The sequence below is a fragment of the Phytophthora infestans genome, genomic scaffold (assembly GCF_000142945.1).
Source record: "Phytophthora infestans T30-4 supercont1.5 genomic scaffold, whole genome shotgun sequence".
NCBI classification, from domain to species: domain Eukaryota; phylum Oomycota; class Peronosporomycetes; order Peronosporales; family Peronosporaceae; genus Phytophthora; species Phytophthora infestans.
This window is the reverse complement of record NW_003303754.1, coordinates 2,376,428-2,393,094: the sequence shown is the minus strand read 5'-3', so window position 1 is coordinate 2,393,094 and position 16,667 is coordinate 2,376,428. Positions and strand designations below refer to the sequence as shown.

Here is a 16,667-nt window from a genome sequence, read left to right as displayed (position 1 = left end):
CCGGGACCCAACATCAGCCACTTCGCCTGCGACATCGCCACGGGCGCGAACGTCATCGTCCACTCCGATCTCGTCCTCATCTCTTCGCCAAGTCGAGCGAACACTTTATTGGCGCTCGGCGTATCGGCGTTCCTCGTCGCATTCGGAATAAGGGTCGGACGGTCCCCTTGAGCAACGCCATGTTCTTCTTCATCTTCTTCATCGTCCGCTCCTTCGTCGAGCTCGGCGGATAAGTTGCGCTCGACAGGACGTGGGACTCCCATGCGTCCCACCTGCAGCGTCAACTCTTCCACCTCGCCAAGTAGCTCGGCGGTAGTCTTCGTTTCTCCGAGCTCAGCGGTCTCGGCCTTCTCTTCATACTCTCCTTCACTTGCATCTCCGTTCTCGCTCTCCTGGTCTTGGCCATCCTCGTCGAACTGAACGGTTCGTCCCACCCCCATCGTCATGGCGATGAGTCGTTGATCCGCCGGGTCCGACCCCGCGAGAGGCGATCCTCCAGCCGTCGCTGGGCTTCCGTCGCTCGGAGTTGCTGATCCCTTGACCATCTTCACTCTTCTCTTTCTCTTCTCTTCCTCTTAACTTGGCTAGCTGGCACCTATAAAAACAAGCACACACTCCTGTTCCCGGGTCGCGGCACCAGTTGTGGTGTAGTAGAACACACAAATACCGTCAGATGTGGATTCCTTACACAAACCACAACGAATCGCCGAGTTAGGTCGGCGGTTGTATGGCCTGCGCAGAGGGTGGTCCCCTCGCGGTCCGGCCCTTCCGGGACAGACGAGTGGCTCGCTTCCACTCGGTTCCGACTAACCAAGTCAGATCACTTCCGAGGCTCCGCCGAGTTTAGTTCGGCTGAGCTCGTTCACAACCCTGTGCCTTCCACCAAAGGATGGACGACGGCGCGCGAGCGCTTTTACAGGTCACCGAGCGCAGAGGCAGCTCAGCTAGAAGTGTTACGGCACCCGGGCTATCCGACGTACCGGCCCGCTGAGTATGCGGGACTTTCTTTCGCGCGTAGCGAGACTTTGTCCTACCCGGACGGACCTAATCTCTTGGCGCTACCAGTCAATACCCTACAAGCTATGCCTCTCGAGTATTGACGGCAGGCATAATACCAGCCCTATGCATGGACTTACCGGAAAAGTGTACACGTGTCTGGGACTAGGAAAATTCTGCTCTGTTATCTTCTGGGGAGCCTTATCGGCTCCCCCTATTTAATCCTATGCTTTTCATACAAATATCTAGTGAAATGTAGTCGTTTCGGATCTCTACCGACCCTTCAGCTGAGTTCCGGCGACCGTTGAGCTCAGCGGCTATCCGGATAGCATATCCGGACAGATCGCCGAGTACTTACCGTGATCCTTTGCGCCTAAGCTCTGGGTTATCAAACCGAGCCGATTCTTGACCTAAAGTAGGTTGGCGTATGGTCGAATCTGGAAATCCCTACACCACACTGTCGCATTTCCTGGAGAGTAAGCAGGCAGTTCTCGGCCAAACACTCCTCCAAAAATTCAAGATGCTGCTCATCTAACTTCTTGTTATACGCGCCGCCCCTCATATCTGGTAAGGACGTAAAGTCCCCCTTCTGCTTTGCGCGCCGCACCCAACGTCGCGCTGTCTCCAACTCCACGCCGTTGGGCTTCGCAGAGAGGCGCCAATTTCCCCCTTGTCTTGCTTCTTCCAGCACTCTCGCGCGCTCCTCGTAGGTGTAAGTCTTCCCCATGAATAAATTGCCGAAATGAACGGCGCTGGGCAATTCAAATCTACCCTATGGTCATTTCGAAACACACTTTCGGCCGACTGTTCTAGAAAGTATACACCTCAAGTATACATGCCCTTTTTTCACCGGTTGTTTTGGATCGGACATTTGGGAAGAACGACCCGCAAAAGATGTAGCTGGTAGACAAAATGGCAACCCCGAGACGGTGATTGTCGACCATTCTGTAAGCTTCTGCGCCTCCATTTGGCTCTTCTGACTTTCTTCTCGCACTCCAGGTGAAACGTGCACCTGTACACAAATGTCTGGCGTCCTTTGGAGCGCACAAACGCGAGCTGGTACACAACGTGAGAGCCAGATGGCAGTAGTGCAATAGCGTTACGTGCCCTGTCGTGTGTTGAAGGTGACGAGATGGCTTCAAACGTACGCTCAAATGATGAATAGTTGCCTTCTATTTGATGTCTAATTTTTTTCTATAGAAGCCTTATAACACGCCATCCTCGAGCTCTTGTCGGGAATAGTCGATTTCGACAAACGTGCGCACAGATGTGACCGACGAGACGTCGTCGTGTGTAGTGACTAATAGGCACTACCGTAGAGCCGCTGTGCATTACGACGATAAATGCAATTACAATAGTACAGTATAATAAGTGCCGCCACGGCCGGCCACTCGTCCAGAGATACATACAGTGCTGGCGGTTAGTAAACTGCCACCCTTGTTTTCTGACAGATTTTATCCAATAGGAGGCTTTATTGTACATGGATTTGACTAATGAAAAGCGCGCAGTAAACCGAAACGGACGCCACTCGACGCAGGTCAATCGGCCAAGTAGGCTTGCTGCAATCGTGAAAAAGGTGAAGTTGAAGTTGGCCTCGTTGGCGGTTACTATACTGCCAATTCGACTAAAGGGATATCTACAGCTAGTTAGACGCTAGTATTGGGTTCAGTACTTCGTCTTAGCACCGTGACGCTCTAGCGTAGCGATGCAGCGCCTCGGCATCGACTGAATCAGCTTTTTAATGAGGTCGTGTCCGATCGTCGCCCAAGATGCCTGAATTGTTTTAATGAGGTCTTCTCTCGTCTGAAACTGCCGTCCTTGAGCGTAGACGGCACGCGCGAGTACTCCCCACATGTTTTCGATGGGATTAAGGTCCGGTGACTTGGCTGGCCAGTCCATCACATCGACCTTTTCCTCCTTCAAAAACGCCTTCGTGGCGGCTGAGGAGTGAATGAACGCATTGTCTTGCTGAAAAACGCAGTCCCGACCGTACACTCGGTCAATGAAAGGCAGCAAATGTTCAGAGAGCGTGTAAATGTACCGCTCGCTGTTTTGATTGCCCTCCAAAATCACCAGTTCAGACTTACCACTAGCACAAAATGCAGCCCAGACCATGACACTCCCACCACCACTTTGGCGAGTAGAGTAGACTTCAGGTTCGCGGCGCAAATCGTGCCAATAGTACTGCATACAATCCGGTCCATCGAGATTAAACTTCTTTTCATCTGAAAAGACGCAGGCTCCCCATTTTTCCTCACTCCATGTCACCTTGTCACGAGCCCATTTGAGACGAGCCTCCTTGTGCTTATTTGTTAGCACGGGGGAAGCTTTACGCTTTTCATATTTCATGTTAGGGTCGGCTTGTAGGATTTCACGGATCCGCCGTGTACTTACCGGTAGCTCTAAGGCCATTTTGAGCTCGGCAGAGCTCAGCTTGCCGTTCGAAGCTTCACGGAGCAGTCGGCGGTGAGCTGTCGGTGTCAACTTCTTGGGTTGTCCGGGTCTTTTAGATTTCGTGTAGCCCTTTGGATCGGTTAGGAGTGCGTGTACAACTGGTCGAGAGCGACGTACGCGCTGCGCTATTGCTCGCTCGCTTAGCCCTGCCTCGCGAAATGCTATTATACGATGCTGCTCTTCTTGGGTGAGCTTGGTTCCTCTAGGCATGCTAGTAGTACCTTTACATGCACAAACGTATGTTAGTACACTTGTATAGTGCTGGACATCGTTATATTAGAAGAACACGCCAAAACAACGCGTCCTTGGCTGCAAAATACGCACCGGCAGTATACTAACCGCCAGCCTCCTCAAGCAAGGGAGGCGTTTTTTTCTGTGGTGGGGGGAGGAAATGGCCGAATGACCTGAATCGAGTGGCGTCCGCTTCGGTTTACTGCGCGCTTTTCATTGGTCCCAAGAACGTGCAAAAAAACCTCGCATTGGATAAAATCTGTCAAAAAACAAGGGTGGCAGTTTACTAACCGCCAGCACTTGTATCTATACTTTTTCATTATCCGGACGGTATACATTTGATTTAAACTCGAAAAAAATACTAGAGATTCATTCTAAAGATTTGAAAACACTCCAAAATCATCCGTTTTAAGGAGATCTTGCGAGCCACACCACGGATGAAGTTTCCATTTGCCGGGACGAATTACTCCGCTCTGTCACGGTGTATAAATTAACATTAAAGCTTTGAATAATATTTAAAATAGCTTGCAAACCCAATTCTTTCCTAGGCTGCACTCAGTTTAGAACGCACCGCGGATGTGGTCGACATCCTACGGCCAAAGCAGAGTGGATATCTGTATCTTTTTGTTCGACTGGCCATAGGCTTGTTGACCAACTGCAAAATAATCACCTTCTGGAAGTTCTCTGACCCCAATTGTTTTGGATCGCAAGATACGATTTGTTTGAATGTATCAAAGACTTGCAGTGATAGGTGGGCAAGATCTCTCACTGAGGAAATGATACAGCAATGTGCTCTGGACTCCAGAGTCTGAATATCAGCGTTCAAAGCTTGGAAATGATAAAAAAACTCAAAACAAATTGAACCCAACAGTAGGATTCATCACGAACATTCTTACTTCAAGTGCGTCCCATAATCGGCAAAAACTCCTGATGTAATCCACGGTGGGCGGTAAGATCGATTAAATGGGACCCGAAGACCGAGAAGCGACTCAACCATCTTCAAGATCGCATTACAAAGACTCATGTCGATGTTACCATGGTCTACAAAGGCTACTGGGAGTTTGTATGGAGTAAGCAAGTATTGCTAGAGCAGAGAAAAATACAGCAGAGAAAATCCGGTTCTGCAACCCGGCCACACAAAGAGGGTTTTACGTATAAAAATCGATATGTTGCTTCCCATTGACCTTTGTCGATAAAAATCCTCTAGATTAAAATCGTCAAATGGCAAAAAGTCGGCGACCGTCACTCTCCAAGTTGCCGGTTGGTCACAACGCCACGATTGTCGACTGCCGCAACGTCCGCCATTCTCCATCATGACGACTGTGGAGGCTGCGTGGGTGCGCAACTCATCGGTCAATATGGCCTGGATGTACACGTACTGCTTCGCGCTCTTCTTCTCGTGCAGCATGACCATGTTGGCTGCGTACCACATGCGCAAACTGGGCGGCGACATGTTCCGTTCCACCGTTCGATTCGTCATCGCCATGTTTCTATTCTGCAGCACACTACACGCCTTAGCGGGCGGAGTTTTCTACGCCTACTTGATCAACGCCATCAGCAAGGTAGTGCACCAAATGAAGCACGCCTCGGGCCCAGGCTCCGACCAGACACAAGCCGAGGTAACAGTGGGCCAATTACTTCACAACGACAGCAAAGACGACGGCGGGGAGGCCGCATATATCACGAAGCTGACACAGGACGATGTGCCTTTAAGCACGGCACTGACAGCGCTCTTGCTGACGGAAAATCTGTTCTTTATCTTAAGTGCGTATTGGATTTTTTTACTCTCGCGGGAATTATTTAAACTCGCCATGCGAACGCTGGACCGAGGCGAACAGAACGAAAAGGCGACGATTGTCAAGTACGTGTGGCGTGGATGGGTGATTGTCGGGTTATTTCTCGGCGCTGGCCTCGCAATAGTAATTATCCATGATGGCTACAACCGCACGTACAAATATTTGAGCTTTGTGGAACTCGGAGGGCTCATCTTCGCGGTATTTTACGCAACAGGAGCTCTCGTGGTGCTCCGGTTCTCAGGACGGAAGCACGAACATATTCACGGGGTTGTCATGGCGTCGCCACTGTATCGAAGACTGAAACTTTTGATCATTGTGTGTGCCATTTTCACTTTGCCATACTGTTTCTTGCAATTAGCGTTGCTAAGTATGCCACAGGATGAAGTAGACGCCATTCCAGATTATCTGGTGGGCATTGTGACCATGTTGTATTATCTATTCGGTGCGGCACAGGCACTTGTTATGGGTGGGAGTCAACAGTGTTGCATCCGAATGTTGTCTCCAATTATCCCAACACACGTGAAAAACTCGCCGGAATGGGCAAATCTACGTGCCAACCGAAGACACGACTCGTATGCAACATACGAGGCCACCGCCCCACCGGACAAACCGGTTTTCGTCAACACAGATATTGAAGGGTCGAGTGCACTTTGGGCCCAAGCCCCAGAGTCCGTCATCGACACGGCCCAAGATCTCCACGACGACTTGTTGCGCTCCTTACTACCCAAGTATAATGGGTACGAAATAACGACTGCTGGTGATGCGTTCCAATTGGCATTTCACAAAATTTCGGATGCTGTGAATTATTGCCTCGAGGTCCAGTTGCAGTTGCTAAACGTAAAGTGGCCGTCCGAGCTCGAGGGACTTGTGCCATCTGTGAAAACTGAAGTGACAATTGGTCTCAAGCCTCAGCTGCTTTTTCGCGGAATCCGAGTGCGTATGGGTATCCATGACACAAATGTAGGAGAGGAAGGCAACTTAATCATGCAGACACATCGCGTGACCGGCAAAGCTCTCTACATCGGAGCTTCGGAGTATATCTGCCGTGAGATCGGCGACGTCGGTTTTGGCGGACAGATAATCGTGTCCAGACGCGTGGCTGCGTGGCTCCAGACCACCAACAACGCGTCTAGGATTAAAACGCCGTTCAGATTGGATTATTACGGCATGCACCCGGTTAACCAGCTCGAAATTGACATTGAATTGTACGAAATCACGCCAAAAATCCTGAAAATGCGTCGCAAAATTTTTCGCAAGCGGTTGGAGATCAAAGAAGGAAAATTCAGAGACGAAAGTGTTCGTGGCACAGATACAGAGGAACCGACGCCCGAAGATGAACATTTAGGAATGGAATATTCATGCCAACGCACACCCACAGCGAGATTTCGCGAGAAAATGCCGACTGTGATTTGGCAAACAATAGGTGACAGATAGAGAATGCATATCAAATATTTATTCGAACGATTTTATCCTACACGTTTTTTTTTGCATTTTTTTTTACTTTCTAAACGGTCGCTCAGCAGTTGCGCGGAGTTGCATGAAGGCTTGTTGCATCACGATGCGCTCTACAGCCGAGCACAGCTTGTTGAGCGCAACAGTATCGCGCTTCTTGTGCTCCGTGATGAGTAGTCGAAGTCCCGCGACGAGCAAATCACGGTTCTTCTGAGATTCGGCTTCAAACAGCATCACAGCCTTGCCATTGTCCAGGATAAATGCCACTGAGGCGTCCACTTCTTCCTCTTCGACCATGTTTGCGAACAACGCACACTCGTCGGCCACTGAAGCTGACACACGACGCAAATTGTGTAGTAGCAGTCGCGCTGCTTTCTTCTTGCTGTCGACAGACCCAGTGTCTCTGGCACTCATGAAGCTCACGTAACGAGAGTTCGATGACTCAAGTAGCAGCGCACGGTGCTTCACAACGCCAGCTGACGGGTGATATTTCAACTGAAAGCCCTTCACCATGAGCTTTTTAAAGTGATCGAGCACCTGTTTGGCCTTTTCGGTACGACTTAATGTTGTTGCCTTCTCCTGTGTGTCACAATCTCCTTTTGCCTGGTTCTTTGGTTCTTTCTCCTCCGCTCGAGAAGCTGATACATCTATTTTCGATTCTGCAAAAGTCAGGTCGGTGAGGAGTGAAGGTTGACGCAAATTATCACTGGGTGTAGTGTAAGCTAGTCCATGTTGCAACTTGCCCAGAGCTTGTTGAACCAGTTGTGCGGCTACAAATTGTTGGCTTTGTGCGACGACGTCCGAGCTGTTCCGTAGCGCGATAACGGCTGTGTCCTTGCATACCTGAACCATTTTCTCTCCAGCTCGACGCTTCAGGTCGGCAATGGTGAAGTCGATGACTTGTTCGTGTTGCTGAAAAGCAGGAGCCAGCCATTTCTGGTGAAGCAACAGTGCACCGCGATAAGATGGCAGCACAAGCCACGCCAGAGCCACGATCTTGGCCTCCAGGTAGAACGGCACCCACGAAATGACAGTGTCGCCCACGGTTTCAGCCACCCAGAAAATTGCGTTCACCGTCCTGACATTTCGGTGCAGCACAAACAAGCAACACATCGTTAATGAAAAAGTCTAGCACCGAAAAAGGCAAGTTTTTCAATCTTACCAAAAAGTGATCCATTGCAGCAACTCTTGTTCACGACGGGTGCGCAACGCTTCAACCGACGCGTACAGCGGGTAGATGTAGCCCAGACCCATGCACAGCTGCCGAGCAGCGAATTGCCCCACAAGCACCATGCTTTTGCACAAGGAAAAGTCGGAATGAAAATGGCCCACGACGGATAAGGCCAAAAAAATCAACATCCAAGTTGCATCCAACCGCCGGCCAAAAATACTGAAGACTGAAAGATGCTGCATAGTTGACTGAGACGCTCTGGCTCTAGTAGTTTTGACCAATCACCTAATTAGGCAAAAACGTCACTGTCCAATCCCGTGCTAGCATCTCTTTATCATTTTTACCTTTTTGGCGTCAGCTTACATTATTGAACATCACCGCCATGGACGCTGCTGTGCTTCATCGGCGGCTGCACATGGGGATGGAAGCAGCCTCGACCGAGGAGGAGACTGCCTTGGCACAGGCGTCGACCATCCAGCTGGCGCTTGCAGGCATGTTGTTTGGTCTCATCCACGTGCTCACAGGGCCCGATCACCTCAGTGCATTGGCAACTCTGTCCGCTGGGTCTTCATGGCGCTCATTTGCGCTGGGAATCCGTTGGGGATGTGGTCACAGCATCGGACTGGTCATCATGGCCATTGTCTTTATTGCATTGGACGGAAAACTCGATTTTTCGGTGCTCAACGTAATTACAGATGTGCTTGTGGGCGTCTTTATGATCGGACTGGGTGTGTATGGCGTACATGAAGGCATTAAGAAGTCTAGACAGAGCAGACGACGAGGTGCCAGTCGCAGGAAAAGAAACATTATCCGCGACAAGAATAATACGCAGGAGAGTGAGAGCGAAGACGATGACGCCGTGAGTGACGGCACCGAAAATGAGACCGAAATGGAGACGGACGCAGTGGCAACTCCTAGTCGCACTTTGCTAAAGGAGGGGACGTCCAAATCGGAAGAAGTGGTGGTGAAATTTAGCGATGACGAAGAAGTGGCATCTGCCCGACGCAGGAGGTTGGAGGCGTTAAAGAAGTCGAAAGCTGAGGAATCTGATGACCAAGAGGACGCCGTGATGGTTGACGTGGAAATGTCGCCAAAGTCAAGACCGCACTCGGCAAGTGTGGACACGATCTCATTGGACAATAGTCCGTGCGAGAGTGTCGTGGCACTGGAGGAGTTGCTGTCCGAGCGCAGCCCGACTAGCGAAGAAATGGAATCTGATATTGACAGAACTAAGCAGGAGACTGGACCCATGTGTTGCGGCTTCAAGTTGCCTACGATCGATTTCCAAAACGCCCAGACACAGAAGGTAAAGTGCAAATATTCGGATGACTAAAGACGGACACTTTTTCTTACTTTATTTTTTACATTTTTAGTGTACTGCGTTAGTTGTGGGAATTGTGCACGGGATCGCGGGACCTGGTGGCATTCTCGGTGTGTTGCCGGCTGTGGGGCTGCATGACACAGTCAAGTCGTGCATATATCTGGGCTCTTTCTGTATAACGTCCATCGCTACTATGGGTTTATTTGCCGCCGCGTACGGCGAGGCCACGGGCAGACTAGGTGAACGCTCGGAGCTGTTGGCTTTCCGCACTTCTATCTTCTCGTCCATGCTCTCGGTGGTCGTGGGTATTGTCTGGTTAGTACTAGCAGCCATTGGCAAACTGCAGGAGGTCTTCGGCTGAAGAGAATAGTGTATGCAAGTGTATTGAAGAGCGCGATTGAAGGTTCATATAGATTTTGTCGTTTTGTGTGTCGCGTCGCAGCGTCATTTATCTTGCGCCTGAGCGCTTTCCAGGCCCTGAACCAGGCTGTTCGACTTTCCACGTGGCAGTTCTTCAAACACTCAAGTCTTCTCCCAAGGCTTGGCTAGGCAACAGTCACTCCTTTGAGCTTGCGTTTCTGTTTAACCTCCTGTTTATTCCTTATCAGGTTCCTCAGTGGCAACGAGATCTTCAGCAGCAGACTCCTCCTTCTTGTCTTCCGTCTTGTCATCTTCTTTTTTGTCGCCGTCAGTAGTATCCTCGTTTTTGTCCTCCTCCTTTGCTGTAAAACATTCACTATTTGTCAACCCGCTGTTTGAACCCATTCAAAGCACGTCATCACACTCACGATTCTCGTCCTTGGTCTTCCAGTAGTCGTCCATGTCGCCGTCCAGCTTCTTGGCTGCGTGCTCCTCTGACTTGCCCCAGTATTTGTCCATCTCGGCGTCCAGCTCTTCAGCTGTCTTGGGCTTGGGTTTGTCGCCACCCCGACGGCCCCCACGGCCTCCCTTTCCTCGGCCCTTGGCCTCGCCACCACCTCCACGACGACGGTTGCGTCCTTCGCGCACTCCCTCGTAGGGCGTGGCTCGGTTTCCACCGCCGTTGCTGTTGTTGCGTCCTCGTCGTCCACGCGCCATAGTCGGATACTAAAATGCAGTACAAAAGCGGAGTGGTTGGATTACCTCGAATTTTCGCAACATCGACTTTGGCGGGGCTTGTGTTGCGTTCCACGAATTGACCATCACTCCTCCACTTCCCTATTATCTCCGACCTTGGATTATCATGCTTCCGTCCCCATTTTCTGCATCACCTTGCCGGACGCTGCCACATTTAAATTCACCGCAAGGGGCAACTGTTGCGTGCTACAAACACTCTACGCAACAAGCCAACGCAACATGCCGAGAAAGCCGAGATGTCGCGCCATCAAGTTCAAGCCATTGTCGCCACCCAGAGTGACCCGTAGCCTCTCCAACCAGCGCCTTAACGATGCTGACAAGACTGCCATGGCTCTTCTCATATCCATAGCGTGCAAGACCCATGCAACTGGCAAGAAATACGGGTCAAGGAGCTTCCGCGAACCAGACGACGACCGCAAGCTCGCCTCGCTCCTTGCCTCGGCCCTCAAGATCAACCTGGCGCAGACCAGCTCACCACCAATGGCTGATGCAATAAGCACAACACCATCTTGGGCGACACCTGCTTCTCCACTGAAGCCCCCGGCAACTGTGGCCTCGACATTTTCCCCGATGTCGAAAGGCGAGAACGAAAGTCCCAAGCGTAGGAAACGCGAGCCCATCAAGTTGCCACCTGGCGCTGGCGCAAAACTAAGTACCAAGGACTTGAAACGTTTGAAAAACCGAGTTTCGGCCGCACGCGTACGTCAGCGCTCGCAACAGTGCGTCCTGGCGTTGCAAGACCAACTTGAGCACTATCGATCGCGCTGTGAATTCTTGGAAACTGTGGTGTTTGGTTGCACCACATGCGCAAGCCTCAGCACGGCGCAGCTTGGTGATATCGAGCTTCTGCCGGCCGGGTTCAAGGTCAAAATGGAGACGAAGGATGAAGAAGATCTTGGCGACGACACCTCAATATTTCTCACGGAAGCCGAGTGCGTTGTGCTCCACGACGTACTACACAACCGATAATCTCAGCACAATACATTTTCAATCTGTATGTCAAATTAATCTTGTAACAAAATACAAGCAATTTTACGTGAGTGGAAACTGAAGGATCTTGGGGTTGCATCGAATCAAAATGTGCCATCTGTCGGCAACTTGTGCTCTTCATGTAATACTACGAAGTATAAAATAAAGAAGGTTGTCACAATAATGTTACCGTTTGTTATTGCTGTTGCAACTTGCAACTTGCAAAATGGCATCCAATTTACTTCATATCACTTGCTGCTGAAATTCGAATCAAGAAGATCTGTGGATATTGCTTGGGGGCTAAGGCAAGGCTAGTTGATATATATAAAAGAGTTATCCAACGCAAACGCTTTCTCCGCTATCCGAATGCACTTATCCAATGCGCACAATGACATCTCGTGGATGCGTCCGCCTACATAGACATCACACGGTTGTTAAAACTTGCTGGTTCCAAGTGAACTTCACGTCAACGCACAACGCAGCTACAGAATCTCGTACATATCGGCTGCGCTGGAGACATTCGACAAGCCACGTTGCTTTTGTACCGCCTCCACTGAAGAATCCAGTAAGGGGATTTCCTCACTGTTCTGTTGGTCGTGGTCCATCAAGAAGCTGTCTTGGATCCAGAACTGCACCATATTCATGACCAGAGGACAGCCAATCATGACGATTAGAAGTTCGATTTTAGGGTGGTTGTGCACAGGGTAGAACAGTAGTGCTCCCATCCAGCCCAGTGGGGTCGAGAAGGCGTAGAGCACCACACCAACGAAAAACTTCATGATAATTAAGATGGTGCACCACTGAAGCAGCTGAATCCACCAGACTCGCCACGATGGCGGCGAGCCGTAGTATCCGTGGCATCGCAGACTCGTCCACTGTTGCCGCACTGCTACGAGAGTGGACAGTTGCAACAGTAAATAGGCGATGTACACGCCGAGAGTTGTGTCGATTACAACGTTCATGAAGTAGAAGGCACACTGCAGTTATGATAGATAATTTGTTAGGTTAGAAAGCGTTGTGTTACATCGAAGTCGTGTCTGTCGTACCTGATCCTGGTCGCTGGGAGTGTCCGAGAAGTCGACGAGCCCGATGGCGTACAGGATGTTCATGACGTGGATCATAGCGGCCGACGTGCCCTGCTTCATGGCATCGAAGAACCAGACTTTGGCTGGCCGTCGCGGACGTTCAAAGTGCCATTTGGCGTACAGTGAGGACAGTGCGATGAAGCCTAGCAACATTTGCACGGCATCATCGGTGCGATCGGCCACAAGGGTGCAACTTGAGCTCATCGTATCGGAGAGAATCTGCAAATGAGGCAACAGTCGTTTTCAAAGACGTTTTGGCTGTTTTTCAAGAATCATAACTCTTTCAAGAGTCATGATTGGTGGAAAAGGTGACATTGGCGACAAAATGTCTCTTGACCAAGACTCGCACGTAGATTTCAAATCTAAGATTTGTATGAACGTTGCCAAAACTTGCGCCTGCCGCGTAGCATGCTGACAGGCGCAAGCTTTGGGTTCAAGTTCATTGTATGGTGCAGGTTACTAAACTGCTCTAGTGTGCTAAAGATCGTCGCAAATAATTGGTAGAACCCGCTAAAAGCTCATTTTCTGTAAGACCTAGATGTCGCACATCATCTTCAGTATTCGAAAAATGGCCCCGTTTTATGTCAATTCGAAAGTGACAAAAATATTCAAAGGCCAGCACTAAAAAACAAGAAGCCCCGTATTTTGACAGAACGTCAGGAAGCCATGCATGGACGCGTTAAGAGCGTGGAGCGCGAGAAGGAGCAGCACAAGACGGATGCGCAGCGCCAGGAGGAGCTCTCCAAGGTGCGCATGTACCACGAGGTGGCGGGTAAAGTCCTAGACATGAAGCGTCAGCAGCTCTACGAGCCAAGCGTCCTACCACTGACCAGCCACCTATTGCTGCTCAACCCCGAGTTCCACGTGGTCTGGAGCTACCGCCGTCAAGCCATCGACGCGCTAGCTCAAAAAGCCGAGAACCCCGAGGCTGAAATGCTGACTATGGCCAAAACGGAGCTCAAACTAACGCTGGTACATTCGATTTTCAGCGTATTTTACGTTTAATCGCTGATATTAACACTATGTAAACGTTGCAGGACGCACTGCAACGTAACCCCAAGTCGTACTCTGCGTGGTTTCAGCGCCAATGGATCATTGACAGAGGACTGGGCGACCTGAAGATGGAGATCGGACTGTGCGACAAGCTGCTGAATCTAGGTAAAACCATGTTGTTTAAACATTTTTACTTTTGTATACTAAACTTGTTTTTAACTAGACGAACGCAATTTCCACTGTTGGAACTACCGTCGACATGTGTGCAAACTGGCTGGCGTTTCTAAAGCCGAGCAGCTGGCCTTCACCACGCAGAAAATCGAGCAGAATTTCTCCAACTACTCGGCTCTACACCACCGTAGCATTACCCTGCCAGAACCGTTATCTGCCGACGTGCTATTTGATGAGATCGGACTGGTCCAACAAGCGGTATTCACCGAGCCAGACGACCAGAGTGCCTGGTTCTATTACCGCTGGTTGCTGACGTCCATGGTGGAGCTGGTCGAGTCGTCTGCCGAGGACGCAAGTGGGTTCCTGAAGAGCCAAGTCCAGTGGCTAAACGAGTTGTTGGAGATGGAATCGGAAGCCAAGTGGGTTGTTGTCACACTTGCCGATCTGCAGTTTCGTCTGAGTGTTATTACCGATGTGAGTGGCTGGGAGGAAGCGAAGAAACGCAGTGTGGGACTCTATGACCGCGCCATCGCCCTGGATCCGGACCACCGCCACTACTATGAGGACATGAAGAAGAAACACGTCTGAATAATTAAAAAAAAGTAGTAGTAGTAGAAAAAAAAAAGTGCAACGAGAGAATTGGGGAACGTAGAGACAAGCTATCTTGTTTTGACTTCGATTGATACATGTATTTGTCATGCTCCATGCCATTCGTTCAGCAAGTTCAATCTAACGCACCTCCACATTTTCACGAAAGTTTTTGTAGCCGTTTTTGATGTACGAGATAAGGCTCTCATCTTTCTTAAGTTTCTTCATGGCACTCACGACTTCAGCTTCTGATAATCCCAATCCCTTCCAGACGGCAAGCGCGTCAAAGTACTTCTTGGCGTTCCCGAGCATGTCGTCATACAGCTGGGAAGTTTCCAGCCACTTCGTCCTCATTGCTTGAGCAGCTTCTGGCGCTGACACCGACCGGAAGCTTCGAGCTCGAGCCGAGAATAACTCTCTCCTCTTTAGCCTTGTTGGTGATAACCTTTTCAAGTGCACAGAGAGATGCCCCCTCAACTCTCGCGTTTTCAGTGTGATAGTGCATAGCAGTATCGGGTGTTTTCGAGTTGGTCGTCTTGCTAGCAGCGAGCAATGTATTGCTATTGTTGACCAGAATGGCTGCGGTAGTTAAGAGCGAGGCAGAGGAGAGTCGCATGCTTGTTCCAAAAACGGAGTGAACTGCTTGAGAGATATAAGGGGAATTGCTCATTGAGCCCGAAATACGGTTTCAAAATCGCGTCTGGCTCATTGCTTCTCGTACCAATACTTCGTTGGTTAGTAGTCACTGCTTATTAATGAATACCGGTAAAATTGAATTACCTGGCATTATTAAAACATGTACTGTACAGTACCGGAAGAACTCAAAACATGTCCCACCCGTCATCAAGTAAGAAAAACGTCCGCGTGCACGTCATCATGGATGCCCTTTACAACGTTCACGCCATGAATGAGGCGTGAACGTTGCACGTATATATTGTTACTGATCAGTAACACTACACTGTACTTCTAGCAAGCGGTAACTTTCTAAAAATCATACACCGAAGTACTTCGTACCAGAACCGCAGTGTCACTGCGTTTAAAAAAAATACTTGCTATAAAACATCTAATGGCATGCCGATAAGTAGTAGCTCACCATCCTTCGGCAACCTAATGGTTGCCTATTACTGTGTTGGGATTTCTGGTAGCCCTTTCGGCCCTTTTCGGGGCTACTCCACAATATCAGAGCCGACACAAGGCAACATGTGCGTTTTATCAAACACAGTAACGTTTTCCTATAAGCTCTCACTATCGTTTATATGTTTTTCCTGAATCTGACCAGGCTGCTATGTGAGCGGAAAAGAAAACTGCTTCCGACTTACTTGAGCTTTGCAAAAGATCTCGGGTGGAAGCAGTTTCCGCGTCCCGAAACAAAAAAAGCATTCAGCTCTGGATAACATGACAAAATTGCAGCGCATTATAAGTTACTACACAAATAAAAAAAAAACATTTTTTGTAGGTCCGACAATATATTTTATAAAAACAGCCTTGGGAGCAAAAACGAAAAAACGAGGCCATATCGAAACTACCATACTCTTACGACAAGACTGAAATTACTTGATGCGATTAAAAGTGCTTTGTCAAGATCAAATATACTAAACAAGACCAGAAATACTGCGACAAGGCTCATACTACTCTCACTGCAGATGTGACGGGGTCGCACAGCACCTTGTGCAAAGAAAGTGCTATAGGGTAAAAACTACCCGAGTGACCGTTAATTTATGTGTTCTCGGCCACAAAGGGAACGGTTTGCTACTTAATAGAGTAGATGTGAGACTGATTTACTGAAAAGTAAGCTTAGCTTGGGTTCAATACAAAAAAAAGAGATTACCTTCAGTGGAGCTAAGTAGTCATGTCCTGACTGGCTCCTAGAGCACCTAATACCAGGTGACCACAAGAGTGACGGGTCACTCTTTTTGCAATCTGTGGGTACACTGGATTGTACCCCATTAAACCCCCCACCTAACTGAGAATCACCTAATTCTCCAATCACAACTGATTCTCCAATCAGAAGTGAAAACACCTAAAGGTGAAATCTCACACTGAGCAGCCACGAGACTCTCGCGGCTCTCAGTCACACCCACAGTGACTTGTGCTTCCAAAGCTCACTGGGATTTGCATACTATGCTCACAGCTGTGTTGGCCGCAAAGCCTACACTCAGAGCTGTTAGCCCCTGTGCTAGCGCGCGTACAGTGCTTTGGCACAGGCTGCAATAGCATCTGAGCGTGTGGCATTCGCCCACAGCTGGCACCAGGAATCGCGAACGCGTCCAGAGCATGGTGTCTTCCGCGAGGGACGACACTGAGAAGGGCAACACCTCCTCCGC

At 49.6% G+C, this 16,667-nt stretch overlaps 7 protein-coding genes across 7 annotated transcripts; 4 read left to right on the top strand and 3 right to left on the bottom strand.

Annotated features, from left to right (window-relative positions):
- Positions 1 to 4,994: 4,994 nt before the first annotated feature.
- PITG_04232 (uncharacterized protein) lies at positions 4,995 to 6,911 on the top strand (the record flags this gene model as incomplete). Its single annotated transcript, XM_002905857.1, has 1 exon — positions 4,995 to 6,911. The coding sequence occupies one exon, from the start codon at positions 4,995 to 4,997 to the stop codon at positions 6,909 to 6,911; it is 1,917 nt and encodes a 638-aa protein (XP_002905903.1).
- Positions 6,912 to 6,974: 63 nt separating this feature from the next.
- On the bottom strand, positions 6,975 to 8,222 carry PITG_04231 (uncharacterized protein; the record flags this gene model as incomplete). Its single annotated transcript, XM_002905856.1, has 2 exons — positions 6,975 to 8,007; positions 8,092 to 8,222. The coding sequence occupies 2 exons, from the start codon at positions 8,220 to 8,222 to the stop codon at positions 6,975 to 6,977; spliced, it is 1,164 nt and encodes a 387-aa protein (XP_002905902.1).
- A 241-nt stretch (positions 8,223 to 8,463) lies between these two features.
- PITG_04230 (uncharacterized protein) lies at positions 8,464 to 9,433 on the top strand (the record flags this gene model as incomplete). The annotated part of the gene is made up of 1 exon (XM_002905855.1): positions 8,464 to 9,433. The coding sequence occupies one exon, from the start codon at positions 8,483 to 8,485 to the stop codon at positions 9,431 to 9,433; it is 951 nt and encodes a 316-aa protein (XP_002905901.1).
- Positions 9,434 to 9,788: 355 nt separating this feature from the next.
- On the bottom strand, positions 9,789 to 10,499 carry PITG_04229 (uncharacterized protein; the record flags this gene model as incomplete). Its single annotated transcript, XM_002905854.1, has 2 exons — positions 9,789 to 10,143; positions 10,210 to 10,499. The coding sequence occupies 2 exons, from the start codon at positions 10,496 to 10,498 to the stop codon at positions 10,016 to 10,018; spliced, it is 417 nt and encodes a 138-aa protein (XP_002905900.1).
- A 227-nt stretch (positions 10,500 to 10,726) lies between these two features.
- PITG_04228 (uncharacterized protein) lies at positions 10,727 to 11,506 on the top strand (the record flags this gene model as incomplete). The annotated part of the gene is made up of 1 exon (XM_002905853.1): positions 10,727 to 11,506. One exon carries the CDS (start codon positions 10,757 to 10,759, stop codon positions 11,504 to 11,506), a length of 750 nt encoding a protein of 249 aa, XP_002905899.1.
- Positions 11,507 to 11,878: 372 nt separating this feature from the next.
- Positions 11,879 to 12,795, bottom strand: PITG_04227 (uncharacterized protein; the record flags this gene model as incomplete). Its single annotated transcript, XM_002905852.1, has 3 exons — positions 11,879 to 11,918; positions 11,993 to 12,483; positions 12,553 to 12,795. The coding sequence occupies 3 exons, from the start codon at positions 12,793 to 12,795 to the stop codon at positions 11,879 to 11,881; spliced, it is 774 nt and encodes a 257-aa protein (XP_002905898.1).
- A 334-nt stretch (positions 12,796 to 13,129) lies between these two features.
- On the top strand, positions 13,130 to 14,343 carry PITG_04226 (geranylgeranyl transferase type-2 subunit alpha, putative; the record flags this gene model as incomplete). Its single annotated transcript, XM_002905851.1, has 4 exons — positions 13,130 to 13,148; positions 13,244 to 13,563; positions 13,629 to 13,749; positions 13,808 to 14,343. 4 exons carry the CDS (start codon positions 13,130 to 13,132, stop codon positions 14,341 to 14,343), a joined length of 996 nt encoding a protein of 331 aa, XP_002905897.1.
- Between the last annotated feature and the right edge of the window lie 2,324 nt (positions 14,344 to 16,667).